The 19,216-nt window shown below is 46.5% G+C and overlaps 1 protein-coding gene across 1 annotated transcript in view; it reads right to left on the reverse strand.

The window, feature by feature from the left end:
• CCDC171 (coiled-coil domain containing 171) overlaps window positions 1–19,216 on the reverse strand; it is a 149,241-nt gene that overhangs the window by 127,832 nt on the left and 2,193 nt on the right. The window contains exons 2-3 of the mRNA XM_069766329.1: window positions 5,780–5,939; window positions 3,328–3,442 (exon numbers count right to left, since the gene is read on the reverse strand). Coding sequence (XP_069622430.1) covers window positions 3,328–3,442; window positions 5,780–5,835 — 171 coding nt within the window. The 5' untranslated portion in view covers window positions 5,836–5,939. The remainder of the gene's footprint in view (window positions 1–3,327; window positions 3,443–5,779; window positions 5,940–19,216) is intronic.

Here is a 19,216-nt window from a genome sequence, read left to right on the forward strand (position 1 = left end):
TTGAGAACAATAAAACATAAAAATGATCAATGCAAATCAAAATGAATATCCAATGGAGGTCTGGATTTGGAATGATACTCAAAATCAAAGTGGAAAATCAAATTACAGGCTGATCCAACTTCAGTGAAAATGCCTCAAGACAAGGAAATGATGCTCAGTAGTGTGTGTGGCCTCCACGTGCCTGTATGACCTCCCTACAATGCCTGGGCATGCTCATGATGAGGTGGCGGATGGTCTCCTGAGGGATCTACTTCCAGATGGGTTCAATCGGATTCAGGTCTGGGGAACGGGTGGGACAGTCCATACCTTCATCTTGCAGGAACTGCTGACACACTCCAGCTACATGAGGTCTTGCATTGTCCTGAATTAGGAGGAACCCAGGGCCAACCGCACCAGCATATGGTCTCACAAGGGGTCTGAGGATCTCATCTTGGTACCTAATGGCAGTCAGGCTACCTCTGGCAAGCACATGGAGGGCTGTGCGGCCCTCCAAAGAAATTCCACCCCACATCATTACTGACCTACTGCCAAACCTTTCATGGTGAAGGATGTTGCAGGCAGCAGATCGCTCTCCACGGCATCTCCAGACTCTGTCATGTCTGTCACATGTGCTCAGTGTGAGCCTGCTTTCATAAGCACAGGGTGCCAGTGGCGAATATGCTAATCTTGGTGTTCTGTGGCAAATGCCAATCGTCCTGCATGGTGTTGGGCTGTCAGCACAAGCCCCATCTGTGGACGTCAGACACTCAGACCATCCTCATGGAGTTGGTTTCTAACCGTTTGTGCAGACACATGCACATTTGTGGCCTGCTGGAGGTAATTTTGCAGGGCTCTGAAAGTGCTCCTCCTGTTCCTCCTTGAATAAAGGCTGAGGTAGTGGTCTTGATGCTGGGTTGTTGCCCTCCTATGGCCCCCTATACGTCTCCTGGTGTACTCGCCTGTCTCCTGGTAGCGCCTCCAGCCTCTGGACACTACGCTGACAGACACAGCAAACCTTCTTGCCACAGCTCGCATTGATGTGCCATCCTGGATGAGCTGCACTACCTGAGCTACTTGTGTGGGTTGTAGAGTCCTTCTCACGCTACCACGAGTGTGAAAGCACAACCAACATTCAAAAGTGACCAAAACATCAGCCAGAAAGCATTGGTACTGAGATGTGGTCTCCATCTGTTGTCTATTCCATTTGCACAACAGCATGTGAAATTGATTCTCAAACAGTGTTGCTTCCTAAGTGGACAGTTTAACTTCACAGAAGTTTGATTTACTTGGAGTTATATTCTGTTGTTTAAGTGTTCCCTATTTTTTTAAGCAGTGTATGTACAGTCATGGCCAAAAGTATTGACACCCCTGCAATTCTGTCATATAACACTCATTTTCTTCCTGAAAATGATTGCAAACACAAATTATTTGGTATTATTATCTTCATTTAATTTGTCTTAAAGGGAACCTGTCACCCCGTTTTTTGAGATTGAGCTATAAATACTGTTAAATAGGGCCTGCGCTGTGTGTTCCTATAGTGTATGTAGTGTACCCCGATTCCCCATGTATGCTGAGAAATAACTTACCAAAGTCGCCGTTTTCGCCTGTCAATCAGGCTGGTCAGGTCGGGAGGGCGTGGTGACATCGCTGGTTCTTCCTCAGCTTTACGTTGGTGGCGTAGTGGCGTAGTGGTGAAGACACAGCGCGCGATCTGCGCTGTCATCCCTTTCGTCGGTGGGGGCGGCCATCTTCCTGGGGCCGCGCGTGCGCAGATCGAGTGCTCTGCTGCACGGGGCTTCAGGAAAATGGCCGCGGGATGCCGCGCGTGCGCATTAGAGATCGCGGCGGCCATTTTCCCAAAGCCGAGTTTGCATTGTGCAATGCAGCAAACGCTAGCGTCGGAATCTCCGACGCTAGTGTGAAAGGAGCCTAAGCGTGCGGACAATATTGAGGAATACAATGAATGGAATTTAACACACTAAGAAATGTGCTCCATAAATCGTGAAGGCAGTGCGGGTAAAATGGAGATGCCCGTTTGTTAGGCAATCCCTGCATATGTTGTGGCTATTGACCAGCATCTAGACATGCAGCCATGGGGACTTAAACATATTATTAGAGCACGTCGAGGTCACTCAGTTAGCATCCGAGCATGTCCGGACTCGGATAACACCTTATCCGAGCACGTGCCCTCATCAATAATTCCTATATATTATTTTTTCTTTTTTCACATGAATCATTCATGTTTATTATGCTGGCAGCATATTTTCTGCATTTAACATCTTATTGCAATTGGGTGGGCTCTACTTAACTTAATATGGCATTACAGATGTTATAAGTTCTATGTATAAGTAGATAAACTTCTTGAATATGTCATGACTGTTGTCGGGTGTCCCAGGAGCAGGGGCTCCTTCCCTGTCCCTAACGCTAGGGGTGACCTAGTTCACTCTGTTCCCCGGATTACTTTTGATGGTGAAGACGCCGGGGCCACGTACCTTGCCTTAGCTCCTGAATCTGCCCTTAGTCTGTACCCCTCCCCCACCCAGAGAAGAGGGGAGTAGTAGTATACCCTAATACACCAACCAGACTAACAAGGTAATACGAACCAGGATAAAGGAAAATACCAATCATATAAATATACTCACACGAACAACTAACACAACAGGGAGTGAGGATGGGGTTAAACAAAAATAGGAGAATAAAAGGAATTATCACACTCTCAAAACCTAGCAACAGTCTCAGATAAACCCACCAAACGCCTTCTCCAATAACAAGCATCAACCAATAACCACCAGCCATGCAGCATAAGCCAGCTCTGACAATGAGTGTTAGCCAGGGCCTAGTTTATATATGAGATGGGAGTGGCTAACAGTAAACAGCTGAGAGACTTAATGCAGGGAAGCTTCCAGGAGCTCTCAATTGAGAAGATTAACCCATGCACTGCTAAAAGAAACCTGCACCGTTTAATATGAAGGTGAAGTGCTTCTAAACAGTGAAGGAGTAGGAGAAATCAGAGGCTCTGGTCTCTTGGCTCCTCTTTGTTGCGGTAAACCTGTGACAGAATGGTAATTTAATACTTTACCTCTGTTTAAGATATTTTCATACACACATTTCTGGTTAGCAAGGGATAAATACAACCCCATTAATGGGGTTGTTTGGTTTGGTCTTATAGCCATGGGCTTTTTTAATTGTTTTTAATCATGTTTGTGGCTTGTATATTAACTAAAATCAATTTATTAGGTGATCCCTGCATTTGTATACTTCTTTTCTTTGATTGTGTGAATTTTGTATACATTAGGTGGATCCCATTAATATTTGGTGGTGCCCGCTACTCTTATATTGATATCTCACCTCTTCATTATGCTTTGCAACCAACTCTACATTTTCACTTCTAGCCTTGTTAAGTTTAGAACGGAGCTCCGCCACTTCATTTTGATCTTCAAATTCATGCTTAAACCGCAAAGACCTAAAAAATAGACAAAGTTTCTTAGAAAGAGAAAGTCCCTTATGGAAATTACATTGTATGAGCCCTTAATCCATATGTGTGTACATAAAGAGAGTCGTGACAAGAAACTGGACCATGGTGGGGGAATCCGGCTGGGGACTGCACAGGACTAATCAGGTTCCTCCCTATGGTCATCGGCTGGCTTTTCAAGTTAGGTTTTCTAAAAAAAAGCCGCAGTTTTTCAAAGTAAAACATACCTCGCTGCAATCGTGGAGCAAGGATCCAATTCATGCTGCCCCTGATGTGGACATCATAAATCTAATGCCAGGGTCCCTTTGGGATGAACATTTTAAAGGGAGAGAGCTCATGAGTCCAAATATATCCAGTGTCCACCCACCCAGCCTGACTTACCTCTGCAGCTTGTACTGAGCAGTGTGAGGGACACTGTCAATCAGGCAAGGTGAGATGGATTTTCATAGCGAGTACACCAGCCTCATAAAGTTCAAGATCTATTTAACCCCTTTCCGAGCCCACATCTTTTCCGGCACAGGTCAGCTGTTTTGAACAGCTGATATATGCCTCTAACAGCCGCGGATGGAATCGCGATCCACCCGCGGCTGTTAACCCGTTAAATGCCGCTGTCAAACTCTGACAGCAGCATTTAACTTTGTGCCTCCGGCAAGTGCGCCCGAAATCTTGCACAACGGTGACCCCGCCACGTGATCTCGGGTCACCGATGGGTTGGCATGACATCCAGAGGTCTCTAGCAGACCTCTATGGTTGTCACTGCCGGACTGATATGAGCACCACCCCATGGTCAGCACACATAGCAAGTGAGCAATTCTGCTACATACAGGCGATATGATCATCACCTGTATGTAGCAGAGCTGGTCGAGTTATGGCACCTTCTAGTCCGATGGAGACGATTGAAGCATGCCAAAAGTTTTAAAAAAAAAAGGTTTTTAAAAAATATTAAAAAGATATATATAAAATCACCCCCCTTTCATCCCATTCAAAATAAAACAAGAAAAAAATCAAACATACACATATTTGGCATCGCCGAGTTCAGAATCGTCCGATCAGTATAAAAAAAAAAAAAAAAGAGTCAACCCGATCAGTAAACAGCGTAGTGAGAAAGTCAAAACGCCAGAATTACGTTTTTTTGTTTGCTGCAACATTGCATTAAAATGCAATAACTGGCGATCAAAAGATCGTATCTGCACAGAAATGGTATCATTAAAAACGTCAGCTCGGCATGCAAAAAATAAGCCCTCAATTAAACCAAGATAATGAAAAATGGAGATGCTACGGGTCTCGGAAAATAGCACAATTTTTCTTTTAAACAGACTTTGAATTTTTTTTTTTCACCACTTACGGTAAATAAAAGAGAACCTAGACATGTTTGGTGTCTATCAATTCGTAATGACCTGGAGAAGCATAATGGCTGGTCAGTTTTAGCATTTAGTGAACATGGTAAAAAAAAAAAAAAAAAACACCCAAAAAACAAGTTTGGGATTGCACTTTTTTTTTGCAATTTCACCACACTTAGAATTTTTTTCCCAATTTTCTAGTACACAACATGGTAAAACCAATGGTGTCGTTCAAAAGAACAACTCGTCCCGCAAAAAGAAGCCCTCACATGGCCATATTGCCGGAAAAGTAAAAAAAAAAAGTTATGGCTCTGGGAAGAAGGGGGGGGGGTGAAAAATGAAAATGCAAGACTGAAAATAGCTCTGCTTGTTAAGGGGTTAAATATGTATGCAGGGTGTATTGTGAAATCTGGCCACAGATCCACTTGAATGCAAGTGACCACCATAGAAAGGAACTTCTTGAGTGTTCAGGACCTCCACTCTTTGTGCGCCTATTTTATAATATTTTAGGCTACGTTCACATTGGCGTTCCGCCAATGTGCGTCGCTGTTGCGCCGGCGACGCAGCGGCGACGCGCCCCTATGTTTAACATAGGGGACGCGTGCGTTTTTAGGGTGGCGTTTTTCGACACTTGCGTCGTTTCCGACGCTAGCGTCGGACGCAAGAAAATGCAACAAGTTGCATTTTCTGTGCGTCCGATTTTGGTCAAAAAACGACGCACGCGTCGCAAAACGCGCGCGTTTTTTCGTGCGTCGCCGACGCAGGGCAGCGCAACGCTAGTGTGAACGTAGCCTTACTAGTACTCCTTTAACCTCAAAGGATATTTGAAATGCATCTGAAAACACAAATCAAATCAAATGTGTGGACGACATACTGTTAAGATTACGGAAACAACAGGTTAATAGTGGACTCCATTTACTGGAACAGCACATTGTGCTTTCCTAAGATAGGGATCTACAATTAATATGGCTATTAATCACAATCTTACCATGTAACTTCATTAGCAGCAGCGTGGTTTGGAGAAATTAACGTCATCTTGTCCATGATCGTAGCTGTTATATTCGGCACAGGACAACGTCTGTTATTTTAAATTGGTCCTCGTCTCCCAGACGCTGAGCCCCATGATGACATCTTATAAGGATTTATGACTGCATGTGAAAGAAAAAAAACAGATCGATAGAAAAATAACGGTAAACCCTTTTTGAAGAAGAACATGGTGTCTGATTTGCTCTGTATGTTGCCCTGTATCAGGTCAATGTCAAAAGCCGAATTTAATAATCATCCATAGAAAAAAGGATGACCACCAAAGCCGCACAAGTTGATGCTATTGCTCCCATTGGCCTTCACACATGTAGGAATCTTAAAAAATAGGGATTTTTGGTTACTCACCGTAAAATCCTTTTCTCCAAGACGCTCATTGGGGGACACAGGACTGTGGGTGTATGCTTCTGCCGCCAGGAGGCTGACACTAAGTAAACTTAAAAAAAAAAAAGTTAGCTCCTCCTCCATCGTATACACCCTGACACTGGCTACCAGAGACTCCAGTTTGGTGCAAAAAGCAGTAGGAGAACAAAACACAATAAACAATATAACAGCATAAATACAGAAACTTATGTCTAGAAAAGATCCTACTGACTAATAAAATCAGATATAACAAAAGCAGCCATAAGGCTACCAGGGAGGGAGCTGTGTCCCCCAATGAGCGTCTTGGAGAAAAGGATTTTACGGTGAGTAACCAAAAATCCCTATTTCTCCTTCGCCTCATTGGGGGACACAGGACTGTGGGATGTCCTAAAGCAGTCCCTGGGTGGGAAAAATAACTCACCAGAAAAAGACATCCAGATAATGTTTGTCTATAAATGCGCCACTGCCGCTTGAAGAATTCTTCTACCCAGACTTGCATCTGCAGAGGTCTGGGAGTGGACATTATAATGTTTGACAAATGTATGCAGACTAGACCAGGTCTCAGCCTTGCAAACCTGCTCTGCTGAGGCCTGGTGCCGAACGGCCCAGGAAGCCCCCACTGCTCTAGTCGAATGAGCCTCGATTCCGGCCGGAACCGTCATGCCCATGGAGCGATAAGCCTCCTGAATGGTCGCCCTTATCCATCTGGCCAGGGTAGATTTTGAAGCCGCGCATCCCTTCCTGCGACCCTGCGGAAGGACAAACAGGGCATCTGTCTGGCGAAAGGGGGCCGTACGGGAAACGTACCTCCTCAGAGCCCTCACCAGATCCAACGTATGGAGAGCTTTTTCTACACGGTGCGTAGGTGCCGGACAAAAAGAGGGCAGAACAATATCTTCATTGATGTGAAATGATGAAACAACCTTCGGCAAAAAGGACGGTGCTGGTCTGAGCACCACCTTGTCCTGATGAAAACGCAAAAAAGGAGGACGACAAGAAAGAGCTGCCAGCTCCGATACCCGTCTTATGGACGTTATGGCCACTAAAAATACGACTTTCCAAGAGAGAAACATCAAAGAAACCTCTTGAAGAGGCTCAAAAGGAGCGTCCTGTAAAGCCCTTAAGACCAGATTAAGGTCCCAAGCTTCCAAAGGAGTCTTATAAGGAGGGACCTTATGAGCGACTCCCTGGAAAAAAGTCCTGACTTGACGATTAGGAGCAATCCTGCGCTGAAAAAGTACTGATAAAGCCGAAACCTGCCTTTTAAGGGTACTAGGAGCAAGCCCAGAAACCAGGCCTGCTTGAAGGAAGGCTAGAATGTTTGGAACGGAGAAACGCAGAGGAGGCAGCCCGCGTTCTCTACACCAGGAAAGAAACACCTTCCAAGTGTGATAATAAATCCTGGCCGAAACGGACTTACGTGCACTGATCATGGTATCAGCCATTTCTCGAGAAAAGCCAGCCTGAGTTAAAACCCAAGATTCAACGGCCAGGCCGTCAAACGTAGGACCTCTGAGTTCTGGTGGTAGATCGGCCCTTGAGATAGAAGATCCGGCCGATCGGGGAGCCACCAAGGAAACCCGGCGAGAAGTTGTACCAGGTCTGCATACCAGGTCCGTCGTGGCCAATCCGGAGCGATCAGGACGGCCAGTGCTCTCTCTGATTTGATCTTCTTGATTACCCTCGGGAGCAGTGCCAGAGGAGGGAACAGATAAGAGAGATGAAATTGGTTCCAAGACAGTACCAGCGCATCCACGGCGATAGCCTGGGGATCTCGGTACCGAGAGACAAAACTGGGCACCTTGGCATTCACCTTGGACGCCATAAGATCCACGTCTGGAGTTCCCCAAAGATGGCATATCTGCAAAAAAACCTCGGGATGGAGAGACCATTCCCCGGAGGCTAGACCCTGACGGCTTAGGAAATCTGCCGCCCAGTTTTCTTTGCCCGGAATGTGGACCGCTGAGATCACAGAGTGATTTCTCTCCGCCCAGAGTAGAATCAGTTTTACCTCCGCATTGCTGCCTTGCTGCGGGTGCCCCCCTGGTGATTTATGTAAGCTACCGCTGTGGCGTTGTCCGATTGAATCCGGACAGGGCGACCCGCCAGAAGATGGTGAAAACGTAACAAGGCTAGCCGGACTGCTCGAATCTCTAAGATATTGATGGGGAAGTCTGATTCCCGAGGAGACCAGCGTCCCTGAGCTGTGTGATGGAAGAACACTGCTCCCCAACCCAGGAGACTGGCATCTGTTGTGACCACTAGCCAATTGGTTGGGGGAAAGGGCTTCCCCCTGAGTAGAGATGAGCTGTTTAGCCACCAAGCGAGAGCCTGTTTGGTCTGGAAAGACAACCGAAATTTGCGGTTGAGAGAGAGAGAGGATTTCTGTTCCATGCTGATAGGATTGCACGTTGGAGGGGTCGAAGATGAAACTGTGCAAACGGAACCGCCTCTATGGTTGCAACCATCTTTCCTAACACCCTCATCCCGGACCGAATCGTATGAGGGTAAGGTTGTAGAAGATTCCTCACTTCCCGCCGAAGGGCTAGGACCTTGTCCTGGGGAAGGATAGTTAGGGCTTGAGAGGTGTCGAAGATCATGCCTAAAAAAGAGATTTTTCGAGACGGCTGTAGGGATGACTTCCTTAAATTTACCAACCAACCTAGACGGGAAAGGGTGTCCAGAGTGATGCCGACATTTTCCTTGCAAGACTGAAATGTCGGTCCCTTGATCAGCAGATCGTCTAGGTATGGCAAGACGACAATACCTCGGGAGTGCAGAATGGACACCACAGTCGACATGACTTTTGTGAATACCCTGGGAGCGGAAGCCAGTCCGAAAGGTAAGGCCGTGAACTGGAAGTGTAGATTGTTTACGGCAAACCGGAGAAATCTTTGATGGAGCGGAAAGATGGGAATATGAAGATAAGCATCCTGAATGTCTACTGAGGCCAAAAATTCTCCCTTTTCCAGAGAGGCGATGACCGACCGCAGAGACTCCATCCGAAAGTGTCGAACGCGGACAAACTTGTTTAAGAGTTTGAGATCTAGGATAGGCCTCACTGCTCCATCCTTTTTGGGCACTACAAAAAGATTGGAATAAAAGCCCTGAAATCTTTCTTCCTTTGGAACAGGAGAAATAACACCGCTGATACGGAGAGACTCTATGGAATTGAACAAGCTTTGACGAAGAGATTTGCACTTGGGAAGACGGGAAGGGAAGAACCGGGGAGGAGGGAGACAGACCAGCTCTATCTTGTAAGATACGAGCTCTGCCACCCACTGGTCGTGGATTACCTGAAGCCAGACCTGGCAAAATAAAAGTAGACGTCCGCCTACCTTTTTGGAGACGCCCGGAAAAGGCCTCCAGTCACTTGGCCGAAAATCTTTGCGTCCTAGATCCTCTAGATCTAGAAGACTGGGGACGCATTCTTCCCCCCTGGCTGGCCGTATAAGGGGTCCGACCGTCTCGGTCCTGATTGGGCCGACCCTGCGCAGGAGAACCTGATGCTGGGGCCCATCTGACATAGCGAAAGGTTCTAAAACGAGCCTGAAATTGGCACCGAAAAGGCTGTCTAGCCCTCTGCTGAGGAAGAAACTTACTTTTCCCTCCTATGGAGTCAGAAATGAGCTGATCCAGCTTTTCTCCGAACAAACGACCACCCTGATACGGCAGGGATGTAAGAGATTTCTTAGAGGTAGAATCAGCCAGCCAGGACCTTAACCAAAGGGCCCTTCTGATGGCAATAGCATTAGATGCAGCCGAGGAAGCACAATCTGCCGCATCCAGAGATGCGTTAATCAGATAGCTACCGGCCATAGCTACCTGAGATGACATTTCAGCCAATTCTGCTGACACATTACCTTCCTGGAGAGCCTTAGATAACGAGTGAGACCAAGATATCATAGCCCTGGCAACCCAAGTTGCCGCAAAGGAAGGAAAAAGTGCTGAGCTTGAGGCCTCAAAGACGGAACGAGCCAAGCTCTCTATAAGACGATCCGTAGGATCCTTAATCGATGAGCCATTAGGGAGAGATAGCAACGTGTTAGAGGCTAAACGGGACACTGGAGGATCTACATAAGGATTTTCTGCCCAATCACTACAAAGTTCCGAAGCAAAGGGATACCTAGCCTTCAGAGCTCTTTGCCCTGAAAAGCGTTTGTCCGGGTGCTCCCTATTGCGTCGAATCAGGTCCTCGAACTCAGGATGAGAGGAAAAAACCCTATGGGCCCGTTTAGACCGCTTAAATGAGACCTTATGATCAGAGGAAGAGACGAGCTCGTCTTCTATCCCCAAAGACTGATTGACAGCTTCAATTAGGCTGTCTACTAACTCCTGAAACCCAGGTTTATCAAAATTAAGAGACCCTTCTGACTCGTAGTCAGTCTCAACTTCACCGCTTTCTGCAGGGGAAGGAGAGCGAGATACGGAACTCCAGGATGCGGAAGCACCTGAGTGCCTGGGAGACGCTTTGCGAATCCGCTTTCCATGCGTCTGTCAAGTGAGAGCGCGGCCCCTGCAGGCCAAAGACTCCTGAGACCCCGAGGCCCTCTCTGAGACAGGTGGATTACCGGTCCCGACCGCCGGGGTCTGCAGCGGTTTGATCGCTTCAGTAAGGGACGCCATGGATTGTGACAAGGACGTGACCCATTCCGGTGGAGCTACCACAGCGTCTGGCTGAGGGACCAGGGAGACTACTGGAGGACTGGCAGGGGGGGGCTCCTGGACACGTTCAGAGTCACAGGCCTCACAGAGGCGATTACTTTGGGCGTGCGGAAAAAGGGCATTACAAGATACACAACCGGTAAAAAGAACCGTGTGAGTCTTAACCTTTCTAGACATAATGATCCGTAATGCTATACCCAGGGACTGGGAAAAAAGGAATGCTTCAGTCCAGCTGGAGAGAGAAGCACTTACCCCAGTCCTGTGTCCCCACGAATACAGAGATGGATCCTGACAGCACGATACGGAGCCCAAATGTGCTGCCTTATATGTCCAGCAGGCTATAGGGGGGAGGGACCGCCAAACTAAGCCGCAGCCTAGAGCAGGCCCGAAGCCGCGGCCTCAATTTTCCCCCTCAGTGACCGGAGAAACCGGAACCGGACGTGACGCGCCGGAAGGGGCGGAGCCCCGCAGCGCGGCCTGCCGCCCGGAAGTCCCGGGCTCCAGGAAACAGCCCCACGCCTGCAGGGAGCCAGGCAGGGCCGAAGCCTCCGGAGGAACAGCGGCGCCGATCTCTCAACACCGCGGCGCCGCTCCGGAGCGCTGCGGCGCCGCCGACCGAACGCCGCGGCGCCGCTCCAGAGAACGCCGCAGCTCTGCTAACGCCGCAGCGCCGCAGGCGCCGCAGCGCCGGACCAAAACGTAGCGCCGCCGCCCCAGCACAAAAAAGGACGCCTGCCTCACCCGAAGACCGCCGCAACAGGTACTCAGGAGCCCCCCCTTTGACACACCACACTCAGCGAGGGGTGGAAATGAATGACGGTGCAGGAACCCAAACTCCATTATCCCAGGATAAGGAGAGGGACCGTCCTCCACCCCAGCTAACACCCCACGCAGGGGTGTAGAAATCAGGGGGGAACACACGGACGTCTAGGTGCACCTGTACAGCCTGGGGTCTAGATACCTCAGGGTGGTCAGGGCCAAGTCCAGTGAAAAATCCCACGTAGCGGGGAAGGATACGTGGAGTAGTATCACACGTGCTTGCCCGTTGATGGTTTGGGGAGATCGGACCCTCAAAAAGGTCCGTCGCCCCCTCAATCCAAAAGTTGAAAGTCGGGTCCAAAAATCCAGGACCCAGAGATGTGCCTCCTTGAGACACTAAGCATAAACTGGAGTCTCTGGTAGCCAGTGTCAGGGTGTATACGATGGAGGAGGAGCTAACTTTTTTTTTTTTAAGTTTACTTAGTGTCAGCCTCCTGGCGGCAGAAGCATACACCCACAGTCCTGTGTCCCCCAATGAGGCGAAGGAGAAAGTCAAATTAAAGCTGAGCAGAAAGATGCGTAGGTTTTTTGGAAAAGATCCAGTATAACTTGTAATTTATCCATTGTGGTGCCTGGAGTTTGTATATAAATGACTCCAGTGGGCAGTCCTACTAGTGATTGTCAGCTACCTCTACATACACTGACTAGGCCTGCCCACTGGACTCATTTCTACAGTGGGCACAGAAAGTATTCAGACCCCTTTAAATTTTTCACTCTTTGTTTCATTGCTGCCATTTGGTAAATTCAAAAGAAAAACTGAAATATCACATGGTCATAAGTATTCAGACCCTTTGCTCACTATTGAGTAGAAGCACCCTTTTGATCTAGTACAGCCAAAAGTCTGTAGCTCTCTGGCCGACGGGTCCCGTTTTTAGTTGCAGGGGGACTGGGTCTCCGAAGTCCTGCTCATCCAGTCAACGTTCCTGCGACAATTCCTCAAGCAGCAGCGTCTGTCCGGCGTGCCTCCTCCGCTCCCTCGCTCCTGGTTGCAGGGGAGCGAGCATAGAGCACGTGTGCGCCGCTGTCAAAGCATTTAAAAGGGCCAGCGCACCCTTTTTCTTAAAATGTCCTCTCAGCCAATCGCGGCGAGTTATGGGTGTATTTCAGGTCCGCACTACCTTTGGGAGGTGCCTGGGCAATTTTGCGTTTATTCCTTAGTTGCTGTCCTCAGGTCGCAGCCCAGCGCTTGCTCATGTGGTCTTTATCTTTCTTTCATAAACACTCTGTTTTCTTGTAGTTCCGTGTCCCATCCGTCCATCATCTGTCTACGGACTTTTACTCTCTGGATCATCAGGTAATTCCAATTCCCAGGACCTCCCGTTTACTTCTCTGGTGTGTCTCTATCCCTCTGGTTTTGGAGCCATTTCACTTGAGTCTCCTTGGTTGTATCGGCACAGTCCCTGTATAGGGGTTCGCTCGCCGATGCTCCCTTGGAGGAATTTGGTATCTCGTCCAGGGGGTATTCCCTGTGGGCCTTCTTGTTTGAAGTCGCCAATAAAGTCTTGCAATTTATCTTATGTCCTTGTCCGGCTGGTTCCTAGGGTTCAGCTTCCACAGTATACTCTATGGTCCAGTGGGTTCACCATCCCCATTCCGCCTGCCTACGCGTGACAAAGTCTTCTTGGGAATGATGCAACAAGTATTTCACACCTGGATTTGGGGATCCTCTGCCATTCTTCCTTGCAGATCCTCTCCAGTTCCGTCAGGTTGGATTGTGATTGTTGGTGGACAGCCATTTTCAGGTCTCTCCAGAGATGCTAAATTGGGTTTAGGTCAAGAATGGTCACAGAGTTGTTCTGAAGCCACTCCTTTGCTATTTTAGCTGTGTGCTTAGGGTCATTGTCTTGTTGGAAGGTGACCCTTCAGCCAAGTCTGAGGTCCAGAGCAGGATATTTCTGTACTTGGCTGCATTCATGTTTCCTTCAATAGCAACCAGACGTCCTGTCCCTGCAGATGAAAAACACCCCCATAGCATGATGCTGCCACCACGATATTTCACTGTTGGGATTGTATTGGGCAGGTGATGAGCAGTGCCCGGTTTTCTCCACACATACCGCTTAGAATTGTCACCAAAAAGGTCTATCTTCCTCTCATCAGACCAGATAATCTTATTTCTCACAGTCTGGAAGTCCTTCATGTGTTTTGTAACAAACTATGCAGGCTTTCATATGTCTTGCACTGAGGAGAGGCTTCCGTCGGACCACTCTGCCATAAAGGCCGGACTGGTGGAGGGCTGCAGCGATAGTTGACTTTGTGGAACTTTCTCCCATCTCCCTACTGCATCTCTGGAGCTCAGCCGCAGTGATCTTGGTTCTTCTTTACCTTTTTCTCCAAGGCTCTTCTCCCACGATTGCTCAGTTTGGCTGGACGGCCAGGTCTAGGAAGACTTCTGGTGGTCTCAAACTTCTTCCATTTAAGGATTATGGAGGCCACTGTGCTCTTAGGAACCTTAGGTACTGCAGAAATTCTCTTGTAACCTTGGCCAGATCTGTGCCTTGCCACAATTCTGTCTCTGAGCTCCGTGGCCAGTTCCTTTGACCTCATGATTCTCATTTGGTCTGACATGCACTGTGAGCTCTTATATATAGAGGTGTTTGACTTTCCAAATCAAGTCCTATTAGTTTAATTAAACACAGCTGGACTCCAATGAAGGAGTAGAACCATCTCAATGAGGATCACAAGGAAATGGAGAGCATGTGACATAAATAGGAGTATCTGAGCAGAGGGTATGAATACTTATGACCATGTGATATTTCAGTTTTTCTTTGTTAATAAATTTGCAAAAATTACTACATTTCAGTTTTTTTTTCAGTCCATATGGGGTGCAGAATGTACATTAATGAGAAAGAAATGAACTTTTTTGAATTTACCAAATGGCTGCAATGCAACAAAGAGTGAAAAATTTAAAGGGGTCTGAATACTTTCCGTACCCACTGTATACAAACATGGGGAGTACAAGAAACAAAATTACAAGTTTTACGGAAACTTTTCACACAAAACTGTATATCAATCTGATCAGCTTCTCCTGCCTGTAGATCCCTTACCATTTTCAACACGACAGGTTCCCTTTGATATACAATAAAACAACATATCGGTGTCCAAAAATATGCAGAGTTATCTATCAGGCCATACTGTTATTTCGCACCCAGCCTTTCCACATATAAATGCACATCCTTGGCTTTTATAATATTGGGATTCACAGTACCAGAAAAAAAAATAACCCTCATTTTTTGGCAACAGTATCACTATTGATTGCTTTGTCATCCCCAAAAATGCATATTAAAGTAACTATACAGTGAGCTAGAGGACTTAGCCCATATAAAAAACCATACCAGTACTATACATTATAGTAGTTCAATGCCTGAGAAAAATACTTTTAAAAATTCAAATGCAAACTGGGACTCGTTACACCACCTGAAATAGAATTTTGGTTATTTCCCCCCACTTCTGATTGACCTGAACTTATCCCGCGGGTGTGCAATTCTATAGCTTTAGCCTAGCTTTCCATAAATAAATGGGTGTACACATTCTCCCTGGCTCCCCTAAGCAGATGCTGCTTGCCAATGAAGATGAAGCTGGAGATCTCATCACCGAGCACAATGTGGGTTAAAACATATTTTCCTGACTACTTTTCTCAAGTATTTCATCAATTAGAAGATGGATTCGTGCGATTTCAGCCCAGAATTGTGGTCAGTGGTGTTGTGAATTCCGTGGCAGAGTTCACTCCTGTGGTCACAAGTGGTACTTCGGCTGATTCTCTCTGGGATCTTCCGTTTGTGGAGGAAAGTGGTACTGCAGCTTCTGAGTTTCCTCCCTCAGGTGATCTGGTGAGCTCGTTAGCTTCTTCTCTACTTAACTCCACCTGATGCTTTGATCTATGCTTCCTGTCAATGTTTCAGTGTGGGACTTGTTTTTCCCCTGGATCATTCCTGTGGCCTGCTGCTCTGTAAAGCTAAGTTTTGCTTATGTTATTTTGTTGAAATTTTTCTGTCCAGCTTGCTTTATTGGTTTTTCTCGCCTGCTGGAAGCTCTGAGACGCAGAGGGACCACCTCCGTACCGTTAGTCGGTGCGGAGGGTCTTTTTGTCCCCTCTGCGTGGTTTTTTATAGGTTTTTGTGCTGACCGCAAAGTTATCTTCCCTATCCTCGTTCTGTTCAGCTAGTCGGGCCTCACTTTGCTAAATCTGTTTCATCTCTATGTTTGTGTTTTCATCTTACTCACAGTCATTATATGTGGGGGGCTGCCTTTTCCTTTGGGGAATTTCTCTGAGGCAAGGTAGGCTTATTTTTCTATCTTCAGGATTAGCTAGTTTCTCAGGCTGTGACGAGGCGCCTAGGTTCTGGTCAGGAGCGCTCCACGGCTACCTTTAGTGTGGTTTGATAGGATTAGGGATTGCGGTCTGCAGAGTTCCCACGTCTCAGAGCTCGTTCTATTATTTTGGGTTATTGTCAGTTCACTGTATGTGCTCTGACCTCCATGTCCATTGTGATTCTGAATTGCCTTTCATAACACAGTGGTGTCTGGCAACTAGACAGGAAGCCCGTGAATCACTTACCTTCCAGCGCCCCCAGAGCAGCAGTTCATTTGTCAGGGTTGGCGCAATATGATGTGCGCATTGTGACGGATAAATTACGTTATACTGGCCCTGGCTAATCAAAACCCAAGGCATGGATGCTGGAAAGTAAGAGATTCGAGGGGTTCCCATCTAGTGGCCAGGTACCACCGACCTGGATGATGGACCAGAGTCACGCGAATCAACCAACTCATCTCTATGAATTAACAATATTTAAAAAAAAAGTTATACTATATATTCCACATGTTGTCCTGCAAACTTTATTGAGCTAGAAAATAAAGAAATCTTACATTACTACATATTCAGCGGTTTAATAGAGAAATATATAGCATTATTTAGCCCATACTGTAAACAGAAAAAAAAAGGTTTCCAGTTTTTCGGTCATCTTGCCTCCCCCAAAAAATGAAATACAAAGCAATCAAAAAAATCATATGCACCCCAAAATGGTATTAAAAAAAAACTGCAGCTCCCTACGCAAAAACAGATGAGGAAATAATGAAAGCGCAAAAAAAAAAAAAAAAGCCGCAAACACAAAACATGTTACGAAGGACTTAAAGTGGATTCTCAAAAAGTTCTCCTTCATGCTTTTAGAAAGGTTATCTGGGACTGGAAAACTGGTGACCTATTCTTCAATCGATTAATTCATCAATATTAGAATATTAAGGGGATGATGGAAGGGGATGGAGCAGAGTGGCACCTCCAATATTTAGCAGACACAGCTCTGTACTTGTAATCTCGGGCACAGCCACTAACACAACGCAATCAAATTGAAGCTGCAGTGAGCTATCCCGGGCACAGCTACTAACAACAGTAATAATAATACTTATTTATATAGCGCCAACATATTCCGCAGCGCTTTACAGTTTAGCAGTTTTAAAATCTGACCAGCATCACTTTGAGGTAATAACTCTGTACAACACTGATTAATGTGCACAGGTCATTTCAAGTTACTTTTAAGAATAAGCTGCGTCCATAAGGAATGGCGCTATCCTGCCTTTTCATTAGTTTTCCCCTCTGCATGATCCATCTCTACTTAAATTCTCTGAGCACATAGGTGGATGTTAGCTGCTAAAATATCTTCGATACACAGTACAGCGAAACAGAGGGATTCCCGATTCTATTTCTCTGTGGCACACAGAGAAGGATGGAGGGACACTACACAACAGAATGGATAATGTTTTTCAGTAAAACTGAGCCGAGTGGCTGTGAATCCAGCTCTTGAATAAAGAGGTGCTTGAAGCTGCAGCTCATTCTGCCTGGTCTCTCAATTTTCTGATTGCTCCTCACTCCGTTTCCCCTCCCCTCTCTATTGAGTATCATAGACAGGGTACCTGGCACCACATTTTAACTATTTTTGACTTATCAAGACAGATTTCTTTGTGGACCTAGTGTCCTCAAAAATGAAAATGGAGATCACGGCTCACACATCAAACCAAGTCAGCGGGTGCCATGTGTGTGTCATCCGAGTGATGTCCTTTTTTTACGGTTTAACCCCTTCATGCACATTCATTATTGCTGTAATCGGACAGTCCAGGACAATCATGTTTCCAGGAATTTTTTACCTCACAATGTCTGCCATTAAAAAAGTAGTAATATTATGATTGCATTATTTTTCACCATTTCATCCCACTTGAAATTGTTTCTCATTTTTCAGAACAACCTATGGTAAAAGAAAAAACATCTAAAACTACAGTTTGTCCCACAAAAAACAAGCCCTCATACGTCTGTGTCGACAGAAAAATAGAAAAAAAAAAGGTTATGGCTCTTGAAAGAAAGTGCAAAAATGAAAAATGCACTGGTCGTCCGAGGTTTAATGTTTTGGAGAAGCAAGGACTTTTTTTCATACGAGACAAAAGGATGAAACACTGATTGTAAGAATAGCCAAAAATGGGAATCGTAGGCTCTGTCCAACCAGTGATGTTAGTGTGCCTAGGACCTGTAGTGTTGTCCATCTAGAGCAGAGGTCCCCAACTCCAGTCCTCCCACCAACAGGTCATGTTTTCAGGATGTCTTGCCCAGGTAATAATTGCATCACCTGTGCAATGCAAAGGAAATCCTGAAAACAATACCTGTTGGTGGGCCTTGAGGACTGGAGTTGGGGACCCCTGATCTAGAGTACCCAGCTCCCTACTGTGACCAATGGGACAGCACCACACCCTACTTAACACCTAGAATTATGATGGGAGGTGTCAGGTATAGTTTAGTATAGCTGTGCTTCAGTCCACGGTTTTGACCCGGATTCATACTGACTATTCTGCTCCTGTCTCTGACCTCCAGGTATTCACTAGGCTTCCACCACCTAATCTGAAGAACCAACCTACGACCTCCTATGTAAATCCAGATCCCCGTGCAAGGGTTAATGGGTGAAGGCCAATGTTACGCTGGGATGTGGGTAACTGAGTGGCTAACATTAAGCTGTTTGTGCGCCGAGTACCTCAGTGACCGGATTTCAATGAATACATTGTTTTATCCCAGTTGTCCGAGTTTAAGGAAAAAAAAAGGTATAATCACCTGCCTAGTGACTGACTGCAGCGGTCACGTGTGCTACAGGTGATGTCACCGCTGCGGCATGTCAAATAAGTCTTCCTTTTACAAAGAATGAGTGAAGCAGTGGAGAAGCCCAGCCGGACCTGAGCACGGTGAGTAATGAGGAGCTTATTTATACCTACAGCACAATAACTGGGATAAAAATGTATTCATAGATAAACCCCTTTTTAGGTGGTCTCTTCATATTGGTAATTACTGAAAATCTGAATTGCAATAACCCCTTATAGGCAACGAGGGTGAAGAGTAGCTGGCGTTCTACTAAGGCCTCATTCAGACATCCATTTTCCATTTATGCTCTGTATTTTTCACCGACAGCCCATTCACACATTAGGAGGACTATTTGTTGGTAAAAAATGTCTTTTGGAACGGAGTCACTGACCAAACTGGACAATGCAGGTCTGTGGAAACCTCGGGCAG

This window comes from Ranitomeya imitator, chromosome 1 (genome assembly GCF_032444005.1).
Source record: "Ranitomeya imitator isolate aRanImi1 chromosome 1, aRanImi1.pri, whole genome shotgun sequence".
NCBI lineage: Eukaryota > Metazoa > Chordata > Amphibia > Anura > Dendrobatidae > Ranitomeya > Ranitomeya imitator.